The sequence below is a fragment of the Spinacia oleracea genome, chromosome 6, assembly GCF_020520425.1.
Source record: "Spinacia oleracea cultivar Varoflay chromosome 6, BTI_SOV_V1, whole genome shotgun sequence".
Taxonomy (NCBI): Eukaryota; Viridiplantae; Streptophyta; class Magnoliopsida; order Caryophyllales; family Amaranthaceae; genus Spinacia; species Spinacia oleracea.
Genome location: NC_079492.1, coordinates 142408091 through 142434272, shown reverse-complemented (window position 1 = coordinate 142434272; position 26182 = coordinate 142408091). Strand labels below are relative to the sequence as shown.

The window sequence follows — 26182 nt, the reverse complement described above, 5'->3', positions numbered from 1 at the left end:
AGGGGAGTCAACTCTCTCATCAGTACTCATAACACAATTGAAATCTCCACACAAGATCCAGGCATCCTGTGTGTTTAAAGCTTTCAAATCTTTCCACAACACTTCTCTATTAGAGCTATCATTGAAAGCATAAATGAAAGTACAGAAAAAACTAGGCATACCACTCACTGGTTGAATGAAGCAATGCATAAACTGACTAGAAGCTGCTTGGATACTCACAGAAAAACTTCCTGGATTCCAAGCCGAAATAATTCTGCCACCATTATGATAACTTGCATTACTAGAGAAACACCAATTTGGAAAAACTCTTTGGTAAAGCTTCCCTAAGTTAGGAAGCTTAACCTTATGCTCTAGGAGACCAACTAACCCCACATGATATTTATGAAGAAAATGCTTCACAGTACCCTGTTTCTGAGCTAGGTTGATACCCCTAACATTCCAAGATAATATCCTATCCATAAGATTTGGAAGAGTTCCCTCTTCCTGTGCTACCCTCCTCAATGTCATCTTCCCTATCCAACTCAGCAGAACTGCAAGCACTGTGACCACCATCATCATTCAGCATTTGGAAAGAATTAACAACTGGTGTTGGAACCAAATTGGTAGGTCTAACCCTGATTGGCCTGAGAGTTCTCTGAAACCCCTTCTGATCCACCTCTGGTGCCACCACTTCTGTGTGATTCTGAACTTGTTGTTTTTTCTGCACCCATATTCTCTTAGTTTTCCCCTTCCTACACTCAATGGTTGAATGTCCAACTAGTTTGCAATTATCACAAACAGTTGGTCTCCACTCATAGGTGATAGGTACCTGAACCAGCTCACTATGCTCATTCATAAATGAAACTTGATCAGGAAGCTTTTGTGTGATTGGCATATCAACCAACACCCTAGCATACTGAAGTTTATCCCTACTCACAGTGGCTGCATCCCTCTTAATTGGTTTGCCTAACTGACTCACAATCTTGAAAAGTGGAGTCATGTTAGATTGATATCAATATATATTTTATAAATATTAATTTTTTATAATTTTTACTTGCACACGATTTGAGATATTAAGAGTCAAAGTAATGGTTAAAGGAGTAAAAGTCAATCATGATGCGATATTTCCGGAACGGAGGAAGTATATCGTCAACTCAACTTCAAAATTTTAATTTGTTCATAATTCGGTCAGAATAGTATATTACAACATAAATTTTTTGTAAGCTACTCTATAATTCAACAAAGAGTAAGTACCAGTTTTTTTTTTTTTTTTTTTTTGCAAAAACACAATTTTATCAAATTTGCCTAAAATCAATTGGCACGCGCGTAATATGAGTATTGTATTTGTGAATATGGAACAACTCAAATCTACACAAAACGCAAGTACAGTTTCAAGGCCGTATATAGTGAATTAACTAGTTTTTTTTGGCCCGGGCGATGCCCGAATTACTACATTAATAACATTTACATTTCCTTATTTCTTTTTGCAATGATAACATGAAACGTATAATAACTTAGTGGTAAAATTAAGTTTCATTGTTTGAACTAAAGGTCAGGGGTTCAAACCTTACGCAAACCATGTTTGACATTTATGTACATGAAGATTATATGGAGCGAACAACCCATAAACAAGTGTCATGTGTCACGTATAGTTTCTTATAGACGCTTTTTAATATATAGTATAGATGACAAGTCTTGTGTAGGAAGCTAGTGTTACCTTTAATTGTTGACATAGTTTATCAACTAGGATTTGAGCGAATTGATGAGGATCATACAGTTTGCTTGAAGGATAATCATCTTGAAAATAGTTCTGAAGATAATCATTGTTTCCCACGCAGATAATAAAAACAGACTTGGACAAGTGTTGCAAAACTTGTCCTGGATCTTTGAAGATTATTGCTAATTCAGAATCAATTGTGCTTTGGAACATCTGAATTTGTTCATCCATCGGATAGCATTTTCCCTACAACGTACGTAACACTTAGCACTTGACGTCAGTCAAATTCTACTACTAGGAAGGTAACAAAACGCTTGATCGCATGTTGCGACCTTTATCATTTTCGTACGAAGTATTATTTACGTATGAAACATTGAAACGTACCTCCATGTTTCATAATTATCTTTACAGTTATAAAATATGGATAAAGTAAGATAGATATTATAAAAATATGGGGGGTGAAGAAAAAATGATCGAGTAGAATAACGCAAATTTTGTGGGGTAAGAGGAGTAAAATTGTACATTTTCATGTTTAAGCATAGTACAAAACCCAATGCAAAGAAAATTATAAAACAGACTAAAAAACAGAAAGCTGGTGTCAAACTCATTAATTTTGAAATGAAGGTAGTAACGCTTATCACTTGCGATGTAAAGATTTTATCCTGGCTTGATTTTAAGAATAGCTCATGTTTTTCCTTCAAAAAAAAAAAAAGAATTGCTCATGTTTGTTTGTGTTTATATGAGATTGAAGAAAAGCGTTTCAATTGAAATTGGAAAGTGAAATTAATGAAAAAAAAGAGAAAAAAGAAGTAAGTTTCTCACAAAGTTATATCCGGTCTCCGGTAGAATGCCACAAGCTGCCGATGCGTAATTGTAGCCCCTTGTTGAGTTTTCTCTAAATAATTGGTTTATTATTTTTGGTTGCCCCTTCCAATTTGGACCAAGCAAACTTGCATATGGAGGAGGATAAGGAATCCCCAGATAAGCAGCTACACATTACAAAGTTCAACAATTCTCAATTAGCTTTAAATCATCAATAGAAAAAGATATAATCCTTCAATTCTCTTTAATGGCATAATAATAATGATACAACTCGCGAAAAAACTTGGTCAAAACTTGATCGTTTGATAAATAAATAAGTCAATTAAGCTCGGATAATCGTGTGTTCAACTTGTTAACCTAGGCTTGCAATAGTTAAAAACAACTAGATTGTTTTTGTTCAACTTGTTAACCTGGTTAATAGACCCGCAAAAAATGACCCTTTCAATACCCGACCCTCTTTTGACCCGCACCGACCCTGACCCGCCCCGCCCGATAACCAGGTCTAGTATCTAATAGATTTGAATCAGACACAGTTTACAACGATCGGAGTTAAACCCAAACACAGTTTAAAATGATCGTACCTATAAAATCTGCAACTGTTCTGCCGTCTGTGAACCTTCCAAGGGGTTGGGTGGGAAAGTTGATATTATAAGGTGCATAATTAGCCCTAGCCAATGTGGGCAACATATTGTTATTGCCATTATCCACCAAAGAGTCTCCTAAGACATACAGGGCTGGGGCAAGAGGAGATGAGTTGATTGACAGAAAACGGGTAACAAAAATAAAAAAGATCAAATAAAATATGTTAGGCTGCAACATTATTATACGTATAATGTACGTAGTAGAAGCTAATTAAATGAATTTCAGCTAAATAACATGAGAACGTGATAAACACGATTTTATTACGTAAAACAAAGTAGTGACAGACGTGGAAGCATTACTATTCCCCAACAAAATTAAAACAAAGAAAATATTGGGGAAATCAAAACATTCCATCGTTGTTATTTAAAAGTATTGATGGATATTTTTGCCTTTTTGTCATGAATCAATTGAATCCTTCAAACCATATCAATGAAGAGTTGAGTAATTCAAACAACTATAGTGGAGAAACAATAAATGCGTTATATAAATATAATCCCTCTATTTCTCAATACTTGCAACAGTTTAACTAACATAGTTGATAAGACACTAGTTTAGCCTTAATTATATGCAATTACATATAACATATTATTCCGGAGTAAAAACTTCAAAAAAAAAAAAAATTTGAAAAAAGTACATTAAACCTAATCCAACAATCGTATGTATTACACAATAACATCTGATTGTTATACTACCTCCGTTCCTTAAAGTTAATTACATTTACTATTTGCACGGAGTGCAATGCAATATTTAACCATTAATATATTTAATTTCGAATGTGAAAATTTATAAAAGTTGATATTCTGAAAATGCATATTGACACCAATTTAACAAAATTTAACATAATAACGTTTTGGTGAATATAATAGTGAGAATTTATGGTCAAGGATTGCACACTTTAAACGCATGCATATTCAAGGTGTAAAGAACTTTCAGGACCGGAGGCCGGTAATATATTAGCAATGGTCAAAATTAATATATGAATAGTGCAAAAGTCAAACTATTGCTAGTATTCGAGAACGAAGAAAGTATTATTATTTATGCCAATGCATTTTCTTGGATTTATATTAATGTAAAATTGTAAATTAAAGTGACTTTCCTAGAATACATCAAATAAAATTTGATGGTGGATTTGGAAATATTATCACATAAGAGTAATGATATATGCAACCCGCTTTAGGGTTCTAATTAGTAAGCGTTTAATTAATTTATTAAATTTAAATCATATCAAATTAACCACGCATCGTTTAGGGTAATTCATGTTTAGTATAAGTTAATGTTTCCAGATTTACCTTCATTCATGTTTAGTATTAGGGGTGAACACTACAGGTTACCCTGTCAAAATTCAGTAACCGAAATTGGAAATTGTTGCATTCAAGGTATAGGTTATTATAAAAATTCAAATAAGTGATTTCTAATTTATTAAAAAAAGAATATAATTTATGATTTTGGCTTCGATTGTTTTAGATCTTGGGCTTAAAGTGAAATTCTACATTTATATTTTCAAAATGAGCTTCAATCGTCTTATATGTTGGGCATATGAATCATTTTCATTTGGTCCCGATTCATGATTTGGGTACATCATAATATAATTGGTGTGCACTGGGTACATCATTCTGGAAAATTGAGTCTGGAACCCCAAATTCCTAGCAGGTTCTGATTTCGGAAGTCTAATAGGTTTCGGTTCCGAAACTACAGATTCCTAACAGGTTCCAATTACGGGCACCCTGAATTTTTGCTCACCTCTATTTAGTATAGGTTAATGTTTCCACTTTTACTTTCTTATTTATAGGTAGCATTGAGAGCTATACTTTGCATGTATATAACGTTTTCCATAAATTGATGGGGGGAATTCAATGGTATTGAATAGAAATATTATTGTTTTTCATTTGGATTTGAACATGTGTTGTATATGCTATTTGAGGAGTAAACTAGTGTGTTGTCCGTGCATTGCTCCGTATTTTACTTGTAGTTATTTGAGAAACCAATGTGTTACTTGAGACTCCGGATGGAGACTCCATGTTGTGTGGGACTGCAAGTTTGCGAAGAGAGTGTGGGAGGAAGCAGATATAGCTAGGTATGATGTTGGATTGTCCAAGGGTGGGTAATGTTAGTGATTGGGTAGGTTGGTGGTTAACCAATATGAGGGAGAATGAGAGGAGTAGTGTTGCAATGCTAGCGTGGACGTGTTCTCCACTCGAATAGGAGTAATGGATGATGAAGTATTTTCGGATATCTGATATGTGTGGCAGCACACATGTCAGAGTAAAAGACAAGTAGCTAAAAACAAAATAGGGAAAAAAGGAAGTACAATTCATGTTAAAAAAAGTATCATTTTGTAAATAAAAAGTACCATTCAATTTTTTTATTGTCTTTTTCCTATTTTGTCTTTTGCTATGATATGCATTTACAAGTACATACCAAATATCTGAAAATGATTCCTCCTAATGAATGCCCAACTATGGTAAAAAAATGTAATAGCAACTAATTTCGGTTTTGTTTGGTAGTGAAAACTAGAGACTCCAAGTCTTTTTCCTCAAAAAAAATGACATATAAAATATCAAATCTATACTATATATTAAAAGGTGTTTAAAATAAAGTTTATGTGACACATGGCGCTCTTTTATGGGTGGTTTGCTCCATGTAATCTTCATATACATTAAAAAATTTATGAAACATGGTTTGCATAAGGCTTGAACTCTTGACTTTAAGTTTAAAGAATAAAGCCTTTACCATTAAGCTATTACATGTGTTCATGTTATCATTGCAAAAAAAATATATAAGTAAATGTAAATGTCATTAATGTAGTAACCCGGTACATTATCCGGGTCCAAAAACTAGTTATATAAAAAAAAAAACTGTGTAATCTTAAACATAGGAGTTGATACATATACCCATGGGCCAAAATGCAAGAGGAAAATTAATTAAAATAGGAAAGCAAGGGCCCACGTACCCTGAGTAGATTTCACCTTTCATATTGATTTGAATTAATTACTCCGTACAATTCACCTTGTTCTTAGAGAGACGGTTGTGGGATAACTTATGACGAAGTTCAGCAACCTTAATTATAATAAAAAAGACAAGCCGATAAAGCACCACCATACCCAGCAGAATAGCCACATCTACCCATTTAGAGTGGCTGGTTTGTACTTGCAGTGTATATTTCAAGACCTCTTCGCCGGTGATCATTCGTTGAGCCCCTTGTGTGTTGTTATCGTAGAAAACAAGTCCTTCAAACTCATTTTTATAGAACCCTTGATTGACATACGTGCCAAAAGAAATGTAATACAGCGGATATTTCCAGAAAACTTTAGGAAGATCATTAGGGAGTCGAAAGAAGCCACAAGCTAACATCATAAGCCCTTGAATTCCAGAACCTGTGATTATCCCCATTAGAAAATCTGGTACGATACTTGCGACGATCATCATCATGCTCTCCACCATTGTCATGCTAGCAAAAAGTAACAAGGCGAAGCAAATGAAATTATCAAATCCTCTTTGTAGACCAGTAAGATAATATGTTATGGCCCCGGGAATAATGGAGAGGATCAACAAGTATGGTATGGAGGACAATGTGTTGCTAATCACGTATACACCCACACCATAATGTCCATTAAGTCTTTCACGTTCAAATATCTGAAATTTTGTACATACAACAATGGATTATTATTGCGTGATCCTGGTCTACAATAATACTATTGTGGACCTAAAGCCAACAATTCACTCTACCACCCCTTTTACATATGTAGTGACCTTGCCTTTAATTTATTAATTGTTCACGTAATGACTATAATAAAATTAAGAATCAATTTTCTTAGATATAACAACCACTTATTGAATCAAAGTAACACCTATGTTTGTAAAAGAGAGTCGTAACTTAAAATCGATCACATTATTCAAGCACAACATATATACTAATGACACCAATTTGATAGTTTTTTTCCATAATAACTCTAATAAACATGTCAAAATAGACTAAAATCACATTATTGACTTTTTTTAGGTATGATCCACAATAAAATGTGAACCAAGTTTATTTAAAAATTAGTATATGTAAAACAACACATGCACGTTTTTCATTAGATTTCCAACCCCAACCTATTACATGATCGACATAATTGCAAATATGTTACATTAACTATCCTCTATGAAATAACGAGCTTTTTTAAAATGAGAGCTTTTAGCTCAATGCTGTTTTCAACATTTTTTTTTACCAAACATCGTTTTTTAAGGTTTTGACTAGTGAAACCGCTAAAAAAAATCTCCCCTAAACCTCTCTTTACCAAACAATCCCATAATCAAACACACTTACTGCTTGTGGGAAAACATACTCCATTTGTCTTTAAATGTTTATCTCATTTGATTTTTCACGATCTCCAATACGCGACCTAAAGCGTAAATATCTTATATTTTACACGCGCACAAATTATAAAAATTTGATTTTCTAACATTCTAAATTGAACCAATTTAACAATATTTCACATGACTATACTATTTTTAACTAGGTGAGTGAGAATTCATATGCAGTTTGACCTAAAAAATGCAATGGGTCAAAGATTTAGAGATGGAAGGAGTAATATCGGACGTACAAATACTTACTTTCATGTCTTCAACAAAAGAAGGGAATCCTCCAATTGCCATGAATGTCAAAAATCCTGACACATACACGAGCATTGAAATCCTTGGCTGTCTTCAAGAATCGTGTAAATTTGTCATGCAAGTATTAATTTAGAAATTTCCCATTATTGTTTAATCAAATGCCAGAGTTTAATTAGTGTCTTGGTTCACCTGAATCGATCCATAAGAGTTATCAAAACCATAGAAGAGACTCCCTAGGCCTAGACAAATTCCCACATATATAGCAAAACGAAGCCTATAGTACCCGGGATCACGATACATATTCACCAAAGACCTCTTTGTTAGAAGAAGGGATAGTGTGATGATGCTTGCTTTGCTTCCTTTCTCTAGCTTTGCGCCTTCCTATATATATCGCCCGGATGAAGAAAATATTTCCCATTAATTAAATCACAAGAAATTAAGTAATTTTCTGATGCTACGTACTCCGTACTACTATCTACTCTCTTCTCTTCGTTTCTTTTTTGTTCTTTATATTTGTCTTTTTGCATGTTTATTAACGATTAATTAATGTGCATTAAATTCCTTAATTTTTTTTATTTAATCAAACAAGAAAAATTACGTTTATTTATAATGTTTTCACTCTTATCAAAATTCTGATATCGGGAAAATGAGAAAAATTTAATGTCTCAATAGAAAAGTGTGAAAGATTAAACGACCCAATGAATTTAAATGGTTAAAATAATGGTTTGACACAAATTTTGATAAAATATTAAAGCATATTTGTGATCATATAAAAGAAAATGTAAAGAATATTTTGAAACAAACAAAAAAATAAATGTAAAGAACAAAAAAAAACGGGAGAGTAAAGTATTTTCTTACATGTTGACATATCATAGATATTCGCTCTTGAACTTGTTTATGTGCCTCGGAGGTCTTGTAAAATTGGACCAGAGAGTTTATTGCGTTTTCTGAGCTCACCTTCCCTTCAACATCCTGTAAAAAAAACAAATAATAAAAAAAAATTTACTTGTTTTAATTAAGGTACACAACCAAAAGAACAAATTTTTAGTCTTATACTACATCCGGTTCTCAATGATCTTTACAGTTATTATTTATACAAATATTAATACTCCATCTGTCTCTTAATACTCGCACTGTTTTGACTTTTTGTACTATTTATATAATTCACTTTGACCCTATTTTATTTCTAGTATATATATGAAAACTGTTGAGAGTAGTGTTGCAGATGGTCCAAGCCCAAGTGTTAGAGTGGCCCAGTTCAAGGCTCCAACTTGTTGACTTCTTTTCTTTACTATCCTTTTCTTTTATTCTTTCATAAAGTTGCTAGCTATATAAGCTATGCACAGTTGTTCTATTAGTTAGTTTTTTTGATATACTCTGCTTGTATCAAACGCATACACAATTTTTCCTTATTGAATTAGTTTTAGTACCTGAGCTCAACATCTAAGGATGGAGCAGTGATGGTGGAAATCTGGTGTTCTTCTTTTTCCATTTTCACAAACTTTAACAAAAACAAATGTTAGTATACAATATATTATTGGCTTCATCTTAATATATATTTTCAAATTATTAATACTTTTATAAGTTTTTATAATAGGTAGTTAAGAATAAAATTGTGCATTGATAAGCGTGTTAAGTCAAAACGGTGCGAGTATAAAAGAGGGAGAATGTGTAAAAAGGCAGATGAATTTGGATGAAAACTCGGAGATGTGTAAAAATGTGGTTGCAAAAAAAATTGGATAAAATAAGAGAAAATGAGTGGAAAGTTGTAAATTAAAGCTCCGTATTACATTGTGTGGATAAGGTAGTAAAATTTCATATACGAAAGTAGAATAAATATAGCACAAAGTAAATAATATTACGAAACGGATTAAACTAAACAAAAAATGTAAACGTCATTTGGAAAATGAGGTATTACAGTACAGAGCTCGATGGGCATGCACTTACCAACTCAAAATCGCGGTTGATGATTCTAAGGTAGTGATCAGATGGGTTTCTCATAATGGGGATAGGGAAACCATTCAAAGAGAAAAACTGCATACAAGTGACCAAAATTAAAACACTTATTATTGAATTACGTACAAGTTATTTTGAGATCCAAAAATTATGGCAATATATAAATAAATTGAACATTACCTTAGGTGCAGCAGAGGCAAGACCAAAATAGACAAGTTTCCCATAGGAGAGAAGACAAAGCTTGTGGAAAAGGTCAAAGACTTCACTGCAAGGTTGATGTAAAGAAGAAATGACTGTTATACCCTCTTGCTTAGCTAGATTAATTATATAGCTCATGATATGGTAAGATGCAGCACTATCAAGTCCACTAGTAGGCTCATCGAGGAAGAGAAGTTGTGGCCTAGTTAGAATCTCGATACATATACTAACTCTTCTCTTTTGTCCACCACTTATACTTCTTATCGTTCGACCTCCAATCAAATTATTGCTACAATCTTGTAAACCCATCTTATTTATAGCCATTTCAGCTCTAGCCAGCTTCTCTGATTTCAGCATTGATTCTGGAAGTTGAAGTAGAGCGGAATAGTGTATTGCTTCTTTTACTGTTAGCGTTGCCATTAACGTATTGTCTTGTGCCACATAAGCCTAATGCATGCATGCACGCATTAATAATAATATTTAACTAAGGTCAAAACTTTCAAAAGGAAAAAATTCAAGGTCAAAAACTAAAGTTCATCCAATTCAATGTTAGTCTTGAAAACATATACACTTAATAGGTACTCCCTCCGTATTTATTTAACGTCACGAGTATTAAGAAGAAAAATTGAATGAAATTAAATAATAAAGCAAATGGGATTAGTTAGATATTTTAATAAATAAACAAGTGGGACCATGTCATTTTGGGGGTGGGAGGTGGGATGGGTTTATGAAATTAATTATTTGTTTAATATGATGGTGGGTCATAAGTTAAATTAGATGTATTATTTAATTGGATAGTGAGGTTAATAAATTACTAAAAATGACAAATATATCTCTTAAATAAATATGGCCAAAAGAGACAAGTGTATCTCTTAGATAAATATGAAGGGAGTATAGTGCATTCGAAAAAAATAACAAAAGAAAGAATTCAAAAAAGAGCATAAAGGAAAAAAAAATAACTTACCGAATTACCAAATGCGAGTACCTGCTTTCGACCATTGACCAATATTTGTCCACTGTGGCTCATGTTTGACCCACACCGCCCTGTTTTTATGAATAAAAATAATTTCTTTTATAATTTTAATAAATTAAAAATATTAATGATCAAATAAGTGTATTGTGATCACGCATAATAGAAAAGTGAAAAATCTTATGAAACGGAAGGAGAACTTCTTTGTAATATAGATAGATTGTACCTTTCTCTGAAAACCAAAAATTATCTCACATAACATAGAATGGTCCGACTATCAAAAAGAAAAACTTAGAATGATCCTGGAAACAAGGTCAATTATTGGGTTATGTAACAAGCCCAACAACACAGGCCCTAACTCTTGAGGCTCCAAAATCTGAATAAATAACTAGTAAAAATGAAATACAACACAAAACCATCAAATAAAAAAGAAAGCTAAGTTGGAAGCTGGGCGAAAAGCCCTTATTATATAAGGAGTATGGTGGTTGTCACGAAGGTCATAGGTAATGAGAAAAAATATATGAAGAATAGTAAAAGTGTGCACATAATGATTTAAGTTGGTTCAATCTTTAACGAGTTACATCTACTATGGGAAAGGGTATGAAGGCATGCAGATTTTATTTCTCTTCAATGGAGAAAGAATTATGAGAGAAATTCTCAAAGCTAGTGAGATTGAAGATGAGTTTCACGGTGTGCTAGCTAGGGTTTATCACACATGTGTTTAACTCTCACACAAATCAGAAATAACATGTAAAAGTGGGTATTTACAGTCCTAGATCGGTCCCAGTAAAGTCAATGGATAAGATTAGTCCTTGTTAAAAGAGAAAAAATAACACTTGGCAGTAAATTCGCCTGGGCAACCAATTGGCTCCCCATTTTACTTTAACTTGATTTATTCGCCTCTAGACCTCTTTTTACTTCACCAAGACTCCTTTGCATGTGGCTACATTTGATCACCAACCTTCCACTACATACCCAAAAACATCATTTACGGAGATTCGAGGCACACATATAACAAAAAGTTTTGTACTAATGTTAAAAGTGGAATATCTAGACTAATGTACAAACTTTCTTAGGATAATATTTCATTATTTTGTTAGTATATATGTACTCCATAAATTATTTTGTGACTTTTAATTAGGAATTGAAAAAGAAAATGCATACGGAGTACACTAATGCATGTATTGCCCTTAAAATGTTTAAGACATCCCAGTCGGACAATCGCCGGCCAATAACTAGTTTGCACTTTGTACTTTTCTCAGAAAAATAATCAAAAAAATATTTGCGTTCACCAAACAAGTGAAGGGAATTAAAGCAAAATAATGATGGATGACGCACCTGCCAAGGCATCCAAGAGAACAGACTTGCCACAGCCAGAAGGACCCATGACCACCAAAACCTCTCCTGGTTCCGCATAACCTGTTAACCCCTTCAAAATCGCCAACGGCTCTTTTCCGACACGGCTGTTACCATCATCGGCCACCGTTACCCAGAGATCCTTCCATGTCAACCATGTACCTGATCCGGATTTGCTGTCCTGCTTTTCAAGCCCCTCTATAACGTCTATATTAGATTCCATGTCTTGCTTCAACACGTACTTCAACGTGAGGTGCTGCTTCAAATTATATGCATGTAGTGCTACAACATTTCACCGTCAAAAAATTAGCTGGATTTGTTGTTTTATAAAAACATTGCTCATGCCTCCTTTTTCATTTCACCATTTTAGCTATTCTTTTCTTGTTGTAATAAAAAATTTATTAGTATTTTGAACCACTTGAAACTATTGCAATCACACTTATAATATAATTAAATTAAATTAATTTTTTAATATATATAAAAAATTATTTTAAGGGAAACTAAATTTTTTTTAATTATTTTAAGGAAAATTTGTCAGAAAAGACCTTTTAAAATCCAAAAATTGTGACAAAGGACCTTTTAAAAAAAAAGTTGTGAGTTAGGGCCCAATTCAATTTTTTTGTTGTCAATAAGGACCAAATGCCATTTTCCGGTGGTCAAAGCCAATTTTCCGGCGGTCAACGTCAATTTTCCGGCGGTCAACCGTGATGTGTTAGCAAATGCATAACACCAAAGAGGTAAACGAAATGGTATTTTTTTTTTAATGAAATGATACTCTTTTTTTAATGAACTAGTATTCTTTTTAACAAAATGATACTTTTTTTAATGAAATATTACTATTTTTAACGAAATGTTACTGAAATGATACTCTTTTTAACGAAATGGTACTGAAATGGTACTTTTATCTTTTTATATTTTTGTCATTTAGTGAATGTTATATGTTTTTATTTTTAAAAAATATTTTTTGTTAAAAAATGAATCACGTGCAAGCCAAGTACCAGTCAACGCCGGAAAATCGGCGTTGACCACCGGAAAATGGCTTTTGGTCCTTATTCACAACAAAAAATTTGAATTGGGCCCTAACTCACGACTTTTTTTTAAAAGGTCCTTTGTCACAATTTTTGGACTTTAAAATGTCCTTTCTAACAAATTTTTCTTATTTTAAAGTAATAGAAGCACAGCTGTCTCAACATTTTTGCAGAATGGAAAAATTCCAACACAGCAGCATAAATTGAAGGGTTAACCCAAGGTATGTAATAGCTAAAGCGAAGCTTTTGTTGACTCGCTTTATTCAATGTTTATTAAAAAAAATAAGGAGAAAATAAGTAACATATAAACTATTTGTCTAATAAGAAGAAAAAAAAAAGTACCCCACATCAAAATATGACATTGACGTTGTTTTACAAATTAAACGCATAAAACTAATTTATCAAACACTTTTACACAAACAGGTATTTCAACCAGGTAGTCAAACCAACTAAAATAAACATCTTACATACAGCTAACAGTTAGTCAAATCAACTAATAGCTCCTAATTAAATCGGGGAAAAAAAGAGTAAGAAAGTAAAAATGAAAATGGGACATTCCTTCTTTCCCAACGGAAAATTATTTGCTACCGCAGGAAGTTACTTTTCACTTTGACAAAATTCTTTTCCAACTTTCACAAATAAACAAAATAAACAAACAATAATGGAAAAATCGTTTTTCGAAAAAGTTTTTTAAGTAAAAACAAACGAAACTTAGAGACGGAACAAGTATGAAAACGTCAACGTTTATCACAGCTAACAAAGACAGAGCTCGGTCACTGATAGTGATCAGATATCACATTATTCCTGGCAAAGATCCCCGTGGATTGTATTGTCCTGGCTTAGTACTGATCAGTCGCCACGATTGGATTCCAAGATAATGATATCAAAGATAAAGCTTGAGAACTTGAGATAGAATTATTCAATGCTGTCTTTTTGTTTAATTATCTTTATCAAGATTGGATACATTTTGATTTTAACATTTAAGATTGCATGCATATATTTTTTTTTTTCCAACAACATTTTTTTAAGTTTCAACTTCTACCAACTAACTTATCCTTTTTATAAACAAATAATTCGTACCTTTTACTTTGTTTTCGTTACCAACCACAACAATTTTACTCCGTACCTTTTACTTTGTTGTTGTTGCCAACCACAACAATTTTACATAAAAGTTTAATTCAAAATGAGAAAGGAATTTATTGGCAAAAGCGACAAAGTTTTCTAAATTTGACAACATAAATAATCCTCCCTCCGTCTCTTTTTGTTTTTTACGTTTGGTATTTTGCACGCGTTTTAACGACTTATTAATGTGTATTATGATTCTTATGAGTTTTTTAATGTAAACGAGAAATATTACGTTTATTTATAATGTTTTCACTCTTATCAAAATTCTGTTATTGGGAAAATGAGAAAAAGTTATTGTCCTAATGGAAAAGTGTGAGAGATTAAATGACTCAATGGATTTAATTGGTTAAAATAATAATTAGACACAAATTTTGATAGAATATTAAATCATTTATGTGTGATAGAAAAAGAAATGTAAAGAACATTTTGGAACACCCAAAAAGAAAAACGTAAAAAACAAAAAGAGACGGAGGGAGTACGTAGTATACTCTGTAATTGAGAATACGAACTTCATGGGAAAATGTAGGAGTTTTTTTTTTTTTTTTTACATGTACATGCACTTATATTCTTTGGAGTATATTTGACCTACAGAAAATTAACCTGACCTGACCCAAAACCTGATACAAAAGTTACACAAAAATACTTGATTTTGAACAAATATTTGTGACCCCAAAATTGTGTTTCTCTGAACTCAAACAACCCAAAAAATATGGGTTAAACCGATTAAACCTGTTTTCGACCTTATCGACGAAAAATCTTTAAAAATAAAAGTAAGGTCTTAAGCACTTTTATGCACAATAAATATGACTATATTTCCAATATTATTTGCTTTTAAAACAATTTACAAGTATCATTCTTCGTCATCCTAACATATCAACATATCGATAACAACCAAATTAAACATCGATCCACTACTTGCTATCCTACATCTCGAACAATTCAAAAAGCCTAGATAACATCATGAATTCTTCTTTGTTATTTTTCTTCTCTTGGCAAAGTTTCTCCTTGGTCGAAATCGGAATGCTAGAGATCTTACTCGCCATAGTAGCCTTCATTACCATAAATTCTCTAAGACAAAAGAAGTATCAAGTATTACCTACATGGCCATTCGTAGGAATGCTCCCTTCCTTAATGATAGCCATTAATCACAATCACAATGTCTACGAATGGTTTACAGAAATCCTTTGCCGTCGTCGTCAGAATGGAACATTTAAGTTCAAAGGCCCTCAACTCAGCAACATCGACTCTGTCATAACAACCAACCCTCGCAACATCGAACACATACTCAAGACAAACTTCTTAAACTTCCCAAAGGGTGGTTGTTATCGAACCATCATGGAAGACTTACTTGGAGATGGAATCTTTAACGCAGATCACCACATGTGGCAACATCAGAGGAAGATGGTAATGTTAGATATAGTCTTCATCTTATATATGTGTGAGTTTTTTCATTCATGGAAGAAATGTGTTTTGTTAAGGCTCCGTTTAATAGGGTGTAAAATATTTTCGTGGAAAACAATTTTCCCCTTTTCAATCATTTTACATTGTTTAGTTTGTCAAGTGATGAAAACAATATTTCAACTCCCTCAAAGGAAAACCTTTTCAATTTGAAAGGAAGGGAAACCACTTTTCCACCTTTCCTCCTCACCAGCCTCCCTCTCCCTTCTTCTCCCCCAATCTTCACCATCTTCTCCCATTTTCTTTTAAAAAACCAACAAAGGAAAACAAGTATGAAATTGTGTTTTCCTCGAAAAGTTATTTTGCACTTAAAATATTTTACACCAAACCAAACATTGCCTATTTGACTTTAGATAAACCTATGTTTTACATATGTTGAGTATGATATGGGTTTAAGTTATTGGGCTAAATGGGGCATTAAGATATGCTAGTATTAGGTTAATAATATGTATGATGTATGATTTTACATTATTCCGTTCACATAATTAAGGGAATCCTAGTGGTAGATTAGCTTTGAATAGTTTCTGTATTTTCGTTATCGTAATTTAAATCATAGTTTCTAACAGGTAATCACTGAGTTCCACTCCCTCCGTTTTCGCCAGCTAACGGAGAAATCATTGATTGAGTTGGTCCATAACAGACTCTTTCCAGTTCTCGAGGAATCGTTAAAGACGGCCACCCCAATTGACTTACAAGATGTTCTACTTCGATTGACATTTGACAATGTCTGTATGATGGCACTTGGGGTTGATCCTGGTTGTCTTGCCCTAGGACTACCGTACATACCTTTTGCCGGCGCATTTGAGCAAGCAACCGAATCGATCCTTCTTCGATTCTTTTTTCCCACATCGATATGGAAAATAATGAGATATCTCAACCTCGGTTCGGAGAGGAAGCTTAAGGAATCGATTAAAGGGGTTAATCAATTCGCTGATCAAGTCATTAGTATGCGGAAACAGGAAATGGAATATACAAACTTGAAAGATAGATCTGATTTATTAGCTGTGTTAATGAGGTTTACCGATGAGACCACCGGAGAGCCGTTTTCGGATAAGTTTCTAAGAGATATTTGTGTTAATCTTATACTTGCTGGAAGAGATACCTCATCAGTGGCCTTAAGCTGGTTTTTTTGGCTACTTGATCAGCATAGCGAGGTGGAGAACAAGATTTTGGAAGAAGTTTCTAGAATTATTAGGGAAAGAGAAACTGTTAAAGATCCGGAGATATTCCAACCAGAAGAGATTAAAAAGATGGAATACTTACATGCTGCTATTTCAGAGTCTCTAAGGCTCTACCCTTCAGTGCCCCTCGATCAAAAAGAGGTAAATAATACTCCTTCCGTATTTTTTTTAAGAGATACACTTGGTTGGGCACGAGTCTTAAGAAGAATAAAAGAAGTGGAGTTGGGGTAGATATTTTAATAAGTAAGTACTGTGGGGACCATGTCCTTTTGAACAAGTGGGGGTGGGGGTGGGGGTGGGGTGGGTGTAGTTGTAAAATTATTTTTTTAATTGGATGGTGGGTCATAAGGTGTAGTAGATATATTATTTAATTAGATGGTGGGGTTGATAAGTTACAAAAAATGGCAAGTGCATCTCTTAAAAAAATACGGTCGGAAAAGGCAAGTGTATCTCTTAAAAAAATACGGAGAAAGTACTACGTATGCTAATAGATTTTAATTTTTTTTATTGGAAATATTACAAAACAAATAACTTTTTCGTGGTAGAAACACTATTATTTAACGATTTTCTCATTTTAAAACTATCTCTTTTAATAATTTTTTTTTTTACGGTTTTAAGTGATTCAAAACTTATTTTTATAAGGATTTCATAGAGAACAATATTTCAAAACAACAATTTACAAATATTTTATAATATTTTCGTTGTAACCTTCACAAAATTTCAAAAGCGCGGTTTGTAGGGAAACCTTAAACCATCTTTGATGGTATACTTACTACGGAGTATAACATATTCTAAAAGACAAAACAAAAACTACCTTATAAGATCGTTTTTTTTTTTGTGAAAAACTACCTTCTAACAAAACGTTATAACTAAAAAATTTAAATCGTAAGATACTACTTTTTTCTGAACTATGAACGCTGACTTAAAATACCGGGATTAACTTTAGCATACGCATCTGACGTGCCACTTAGTTACCTTTTTCCCGTTACATACCACATAAGATACATCTAGTAAGTCAATTTCGGAATCTTAAATCAACGTTCATAATCCTACCAAATGTAGTATCTTACAACATAAATACAACATTTTTTTTTATAAGATAATATTTTACAAAAAAACTCGAATTTTTAAGGTAGTTTTTGACAAATTTGACATTCTAAAATGCTAATGGTTTTAAAATGCGTCGAAAAAATGTTGTAGGTTATGGAAGAAGATGTATTTCCTGATGGAACATTGCTAAAGAAAGGAACAAGAGTAGTGTATTCAATCTACTCAATGGGAAGAATGGAAGCTATTTGGGGAAAGGATTGTAGGGAGTACAAACCAGAGAGGTGGCTTATTGATGGTAAATTCATGAATGAATCGGCTTATAAGTTCACCGCTTTCAATGGCGGACCTCGACTGTGTTTAGGGAAGGAATTTGCTTATTATCAAATGAAGTTTACTGCTGCCTCTATCATCTATCGATATCGTGTAAATGTGGTGCGAAATCATATTGTTGAACCAAAGCTAGCATTGACTATGTACATGAAGCATGGGTTACAAGTAAATCCCATACGCCGGCAATTAGTACATATCTAATCTTGAATGATGGATAGATAGCGCAAGTTTCATTTAATTTCCTTATATATTACTCCCATTCCTGCATTGTTTCTATGTTACTCATATTGTCATGTTATAATTGTAATTAATCAATTGATGCGTTAGTGTGTCTTTGGTGGACCTTGTAGATTGTAAAGAGTAATTTATTTAATGAGCCTAATAGAGCTTAGTTCTCACTGATCAGAAGCAACACTCAAGCCTGTTTCGATCACTTGTTTTTATTGTTCTTTTAACACCATGTATTGTCGTGTTCTTTTATACAAATACTTGTGTTTTTTGGATGTGTCGTGCTTATTGTGCATCCTTATCCGTCATCTAAAATATGATTTTCTAGCATCAAATATGACAAGGTCGTGCTATAATGCTATTCATGGTGTTAAGAGAATAAGATATTCTTGACATACATAATATGGATGCGCCCATCGAACCCAAACATTCACATTTCTTTAAGCAAGATTCCAAAGTAAACATCTCAATTTTATCATACTACCTCCGTTATATAAAGATCTTTACAGTTACTATTTGCACAAATATTAAGATAAAAAAGAGAAAGTAGGTTGAATATAGTAAAATATGGATAAAGTAAGAGAAATGTGTAAAAAGTAGGTGGGTGTAAGGAAAACAAATGAAAAAAATAAGAGAAAATGAATGAAAAACTGTAAATTAATAATGTTGGGTAAGGAAGATAAGGTAGTAAATTTTCATGTCCAAAAATAAAATAAAGTAAAATGTAAAAACACTTTAAAGCGTAAAATGGAAAGTGTAACGATTATTTTGAAACGAAAGTAGTAATAGCACTACGAGAAAAGTAGTCCTTAAAATTGAGGAATTTGGTCTCAAAAATAAAATTACGACTATAGCGACATTTTTTTACCGTTGCAGAAAGCAATTTATTTTTGCGATTTTTGTGTGTATACATGATTGCAGTCGTGCATTAGGTGCGTGGCACGTACCAGTCCTAAACTCCTGATATCTGGTGGCAAAGATTCGAAGTATCAGGCCTTTATAGTAAAATATACTTTTGTGTAGATTTTGTGAGTCATGTGTAAGAGACGACTTTCTTGATCACCAACCTATCCCTCTGTCAGCCGACTTTCCTTAAGAGAAAGATATATACCATCCTTTAAAAAGAAATACTCCGTATATGGCAAAACACGATATGATATTAATAGAAAGAGTCAGCTTATTTAACATCGTGAAACCCACTTTTGAAAATAATGCTTTATTAATATGGTAGGTATGGAGAAATGAGCTATCGGATTGAAACCTGGTCAACTCTATCCGAAAAGAATAATGTCTCTATCAATTTGAAAAATATTACGAAATTTTATGAACTAATGTGAATCAATGGAAAATGATAGCTTATGTACATAGAAATCGTTGTAAAATATAAGGAATTCAGAAATATAGTCTTTGAAACGGGCGCGCATGTATGACGTTTTTGTCAACCTTTCCGTTAAAAGGTGGTAAAATGCAATTTTTAATTATTTGTAGTGGTCTATATTTTTAAGGTGGAAAATTACAATTTATCAAATTTTTATGTGATAAAGTTAAAATTTCCTTACAAATTTGAAACGGAGTTTTTGAACTCCATATGTAATTCAATCTCAATTATTATTTAATTGGAGACAAAAAAATTAATTTCCCATCTCAAGTGTGAGATGCTTATAGTATAAGTCTTAAAATCCATCTCTAATAATTAATTTACCTAAAATGATTTTAGAATTATTTGGTACACAATATGAATAGAATTCAAAGTCTTGAAATGAACTTAAATTTGGATGGTCCTTTGAATACCATCGATCTCAATTTATAAATCCTTCAATTATCTAAAAAAATTCAACTCTTTTAAACAATTATTTCTACCAATTAAACATTACTCTCAATAGGAAGCGTTACGAGTTTCAGCCGTTGTTTTTTCATTTTCAATTAGCTTATCAGGTTCAACTCTATTTCACTTAGTATGCCAATTGCCAAACATAACCTAAAAAGGAGAAAACATCAAATACTCCTTGCCACCACCCAAAAAAACAAAAGAAAAAGAGCAACTTAAAATGCTTGGCACGTTCCTCCATTCCTTCATTGCCTTTAAGCTAGGTAAGTCTCGATCTTAATTCAACAAATTAAAAATTGTACCAAAATATTAGTGAACGTGAAAACTTAGGATGGGGTCAGTTGTGGCAGAGCTAGAAGGGACAATAGTGACGGATCCTGACCCATTTCCATACTTCATGTTAATCGCATTTGAAGCCTCGGGTCCTATTCGATTTTGCTTGCTTCTCCTTTTCTGGCCACTTATCCGTTTCCTACATTTATTAGGCATGGGTGATGTCGGGTTAAGACTTACCATATTTATCGCGGTTGCTGGACTCCCCATATCTGAGATCGAGTATGTGGGGCGGGCTGTATTACCCAAGTTCTATATGGATCATTTGAATATGGATTCTTGGAAGGTTTATAGCCAATATGGTAAAAGAGTTGTTGTGACAAAAACACCAAGGGTCATGGTGGAGAGGTTTGTGAAGGAACACTTAGGTGCTGAGGAGGTTATTGGCAGTGAGCTTCAACTTAATCGGTTTGGGTATGCCACGGGTTTGGTTAGAGATGTCGGATCGATCATGGATCGGGTTGATAAGTTGTTTGGGAATGAAAATCCTTGCTTATGCTTAGGAACATCGGTTGGCTTTGATTCCGGCACATTGACATCACTTTGCGAGGTAAGTGGTTTTTTTTTTCTCTCAAGTAAAAATTTCAAAGTCCTTAAAAAAAGTAAAAATTTCAAAGATTTTTGATCGACGTGCATATCACTATCAGTATGTTGTCACGTTCACGTTGTACGCTAAAACGTGATATTATTGTTATTATAAGATAAATTTGTCAAAAACTACCTTATCAAATTGATTGTTTGAGAAAAACTAGTTTACAAAAAAATGTTGTAATTAATTACTACCTTATAAAAAATTTATGTTGTACGGAGTAAGATACTACCTTTGATTGGATTATAACATTGATTCAAGATTTCGGTATTGACTTTACTAGATGCATCTCACGTGTTATCTACCGGAAAAAAAAAAAGTTATTAAATGGCACATAAGATGCATATGGTAAAGTCAATCCTGTAATTTTGATTCAATGTTCATGATTCGGAAAAATGTAGGATCTTACAACATAAAAATTTTATAAGCTATTAATTACAACATTATATTTTTTTATAAGGTGGTTTTTCGCAAAAAGAACTCCTCCCTCCCGCACCGCTTTTCTTTTCGGGTCATCCCTTAATACTTGCACCGCTTCTATAAATAGAATTTTTTTTCCAATATTTTATTATTTCTCACACTTACCTACTAAACCACCTACACCCATATTCTCTACAAAAAAATCATTTAAAAATTCACACCCCCAACACACCATTCCCCATCCCTTACACATTTTCCACTTACTATATTAAAAAAATACCCCACTATCAACTAACACCAATTAAATTAATAAATCAATTCAAGTGTCTTAAACTACGCACCGGTCAAAGCGGTGCGAGTATTAAGAAACAGAGGGAGTATTTTATAAAGTAGTTTTTGATAAATTTGCCTTATTATATAATGAAATAAGCTTGCAAAAACAATAATATTTTTCTTATTTTTAACTTTTCGTATTGGTAATTATAATAGAATATGTGAATACTGGTCTGTTGAAACTCAATGTTGCCACATGTGAGTTATCTTAGACAAAGAAGAGATGGAATTACTATTATTATTATTATTGTCAATTAATTTTAGTGTGAAATCTTCATTAGGCTTATAAATGGACTGAACTCTCCTCCTCTTAATTAATAATAACTTGGTTTTCATGTGTACGTTAATCTTACATATATGTCATCATTGCAGGAGAACTCCCACACACATAAACCATTGGAAGACTACCACAAGCACAACCACCCAACTCCGGTAATTTTCCATGATGGTCGACTTATTAAGTACCCGAAACCAATGACAGCACTCCTAATAATGTTATGGTTCCCTATTGGATTGATGCTTGCAATCATCCGCATCCCAATGTTCATATTTTTCCCACTTTCAACAATTTGGTACGGGTCAATGATCATGGGTCATCGTGTGATTGTCAAAGGCGACCCCAAACGACGACCGCCATCGTCGTCGTCAAGTGGCGTCCTCTTTGTCTGCAACCACCGCACTTTCGTTGACCCTGTAGTCATATGTAGCATCCTAAACAAGAAGATCGCAACCGTGACATACTCCCTCTCATCGTTTTGCGAAACCTTTGCACCAATCCCAACATTTCGTTTAACCCGTATTCGTGAATTGGACCAAGAGAGGATCAAACGAGAGTTATCAAAAGGTGACTTGATAATGTGCCCTGAAGGAACCACATGCCGTGAGCCTTTCCTATTAAGGTTTAGTAGCATGTTTGCTCAACTCACTGATCAAATCGTGCCTGTTGCCATTAACTTTAAGCCTCCGTTCTTCCACCCGACCACGGCTCGAGGGTGGAAGAACTTGGATCCGCTTTTCTTCGTCATGAATCCTACAATGGAATATGAGATTACTTTCTTAAACCAACTATCCGTTGAATCAACTTGCTCCAATGATAATGGTGGTAAAACCTCATATGAGGTTGCCAATCATGTCCAACGGCTCTTGGCTGAAACTTTGAACTTTGAATGTACTCATTTTACGAGGAAGGATAAATATAGGTTATTGGCTGGGAATGATGGAACAATATCACACACTGTAATATAGGATATTGTGTTGGATACAAATTTCATTAAGACTGTTCTCTTCATCTTCCGGTATGGTCTGATTTTTCTAGTATCAATTAGCTCAGATCTGGTCTGGATATATTTTGTGACTGGTTTTTTATCTGATCTAGTCTGATTTTTTATCTGATCTAGTTCGATTTTTGATCTCATCTGATCTTATAAAAAATAGAATAGTGAAAAGAATAGAATTTAAGTATGGCTAACATTCGATTCTTTCTTCAAAATTTTAGATCACACCGAAAAACATTGCATATATACAAGTAGGCTTGACATCTTTCCTGCCATAGTGTTTCACTAAATCCTGTACCACCATAATGTTATGAACTATATATCTACCATGCACAAACCCTCCCTGATTCTCCAGAATCAAATCAGGTAACACTTTTCTGAGTCTCCCACAAAGCGCCTTGGTAACACACTTATAAAGAGTATTACAACAAGAAATAGGACGAAAATCACTCACATTATTAGGGCACTTAGTCTTAGGAATAAGAGTAATCACCGTATGATTGAGCTCTTTTAGTAGCTTCCCATGCTGCAGAACATCTAAGATAGAAGAAACTATCTCATCACCCACTATACCCGGGGCTTTAACACCAGGAATTGAAAACAAAGCTTTCTTCACTTCAGCAGCAGTATATGGAGCACTCAGTATTGCTCTATGATAATCATTAATAAGAGGGCCTGGATGAACAATATGAATGAGCACTGGACTTCTATTGGGGTGTGTTGAACCCATTTAAGTAGTGTAAAACTCAAGGAAAGCATGAGACACATCAGCAGACTTCTCCTTCCAAATCCCATGCATATCATGAATACTATAGATTTGATTCTGAGAGTTTCTCTGTCTAATACGCTGGTGGAATAGAGAAGTATTTTCATCACCTGCCCTAACACAATCCATCTTTGCCTTTGGGACTCAAAAACTCCAAGTAAGCTTGATGTTTTAGTTTATAATCATGGATGGTCTGTAGTTCCAAGTTTGCAAGTAACTGGTCTGAGGGATGCAGATGCAGAGCATTTTGAGCTGCACTCATATCATGATAAGATTTTAAGTCTGGAACCTTTCTTAAACTTGCTCACAACCACATACATTTTACTACCATGGAAGTGGTTGTTCCATTGCTCTTGTACAATAGTTGAAAATACTGGAGAACTCTTCCACATGGTGAAATACTTGAATGACTTTTTACCTCCTCCATCTCTAGGGTACACTGTGAGCAAATCATGGGAGTGATTAAAAGTTCCTTCATTCATAAAACACACCTCAGCTATAGGAAAAGTAGCATGCCAAGTGGTGTTTGCCATAATTCTATCTATTTTTGAGAAAAACCCTAACGGCACCTTGCTGCTTGTTATTCCATGTGTAGAGATTCCCAACACTGTTGACATCCTCCATATCACATAAATGCATACAGTCACACATATCTACTATTTCAATATTCATGACAGGAGCTCCTATTCTATCCTCAGTGGACATTACACAGTTAAAAGCATCCTTCTTGAATTTTAGACGTACATCCTTACTCAATTTGAATGCCCTGTTTAACCATTCTAATATGACCATGGAAGAGAATTGAACAATGACCCGTTTAAATTATTTTGTGTCAAGAATGATATGATTTTCCAATTTTCATGTCCACACACCTCTTCCCAAAATGGTATGGCCGAACGCATGACTAAAAAAATTAATAACATGTGTCGTACTCTCATTTTTCATGCTTCCCTTCCACCATCTTATTGGGAAGACTCTCTAGAAACAACAACTTATTTAATAAAAATATTAAGCACAAAGTCACTTAATGACATTACTCATGCAGAGGTTTTGTTTCGAAAATTCTCATCTTATGACCATATTTAAACACTACAACAAAACAGGGCTTTAGCGACATTTTTTTTTGTGCTTGGGCGGCATTTAAAAATGCCACTAAAACCTTTAGCGGCTTTAACTTATATGCCGCTAGATCCAATGTCGGGAGAACGTCTAGCGGGATTTATTTGATTTGCCTGTAAAGGATCAAATAAATGCCGCTAAAGGTCTTTTTAAAAAAATAAGCCTACGATCATATAAATCATATACCACCCATGTTCCTGCTTGATTCTTTAATATCTATTTTTTCATGGATACATTGAGATCATCATATTTCACTTCCCATACAACAACACACAGATGGATAATGTTAAGAAAATAATTATATATTGAATAAATATGAATAATTGTATTACATACTCATCCAAGCTACCAAAAAAAACTCGTTACAACTGTTGTTGAACTTCAATTTCATACTTCTTACTACTCAAAAACCAACTACATGTCCAAATACTCTATTTCATAGGCTATTTGTGCTCTTCATACTTGCAAAATAAGCGAAAATCAGCATCGAACTTCACAAAATGCGAAGTAATGCTCATCACTTGTGGATATATGTCACCTTCCGACGCAACCTTGTCATTTGCTTCCTCAACATCAATTGAGAGTTCACTTAACTTGTCATTTATCAGCTGTTATTAAACATTAAATACAAATACCAACAAATAATCAACCAGTGTTCTAATAAGATTATAAAATGAAATTAAAAAATCACCTAAAATAAAATGCATGCTTATTACCACAACTTGTTTTGATTTTTCATCCATTGGCGCTGGCACAAATTAACGTTTCTTATGAGTATCCAAGAACACCACAACTCTCTCTTGTTGGTGCTTCCCCATTGCCCAATTGATAGACTTATATATATATATATATATATATATATATATATATATATATATATATAT

At 33.5% G+C, this 26182-nt stretch overlaps 3 protein-coding genes across 3 annotated transcripts; 2 read left to right on the top strand and 1 right to left on the bottom strand.

Moving 5' to 3' along the window:
• Positions 1–5870: 5870 nt before the first annotated feature.
• Positions 5871–12617, bottom strand: LOC110784323 (ABC transporter G family member 1-like). Its single transcript, XM_021988762.2, has 8 exons — positions 12219–12617; positions 10875–10954; positions 9893–10357; positions 9704–9790; positions 8615–8728; positions 7946–8137; positions 7757–7843; positions 5871–6793 (listed from the first exon to the last, which is right to left on the bottom strand). Exons 1-8 carry the CDS (start codon positions 12457–12459, stop codon positions 6149–6151), a joined length of 1911 nt encoding a protein of 636 aa, XP_021844454.2. The 5' UTR covers positions 12460–12617; the 3' UTR covers positions 5871–6148.
• A 2552-nt stretch (positions 12618–15169) lies between these two features.
• Positions 15170–18885, top strand: LOC110784306 (cytochrome P450 86B1-like). Its single transcript, XM_056833905.1, has 3 exons — positions 15170–15793; positions 16414–17169; positions 18229–18885. The coding sequence occupies exons 1-3, from the start codon at positions 15350–15352 to the stop codon at positions 18607–18609; spliced, it is 1581 nt and encodes a 526-aa protein (XP_056689883.1). The 5' UTR covers positions 15170–15349; the 3' UTR covers positions 18610–18885.
• A 1744-nt stretch (positions 18886–20629) lies between these two features.
• Positions 20630–23486, top strand: LOC110784307 (glycerol-3-phosphate acyltransferase 7-like). Its single transcript, XM_021988749.2, has 2 exons — positions 20630–21347; positions 22512–23486. Exons 1-2 carry the CDS (start codon positions 20796–20798, stop codon positions 23382–23384), a joined length of 1425 nt encoding a protein of 474 aa, XP_021844441.1. The 5' UTR covers positions 20630–20795; the 3' UTR covers positions 23385–23486.
• The last annotated feature ends 2696 nt before the right edge of the window (positions 23487–26182 follow it).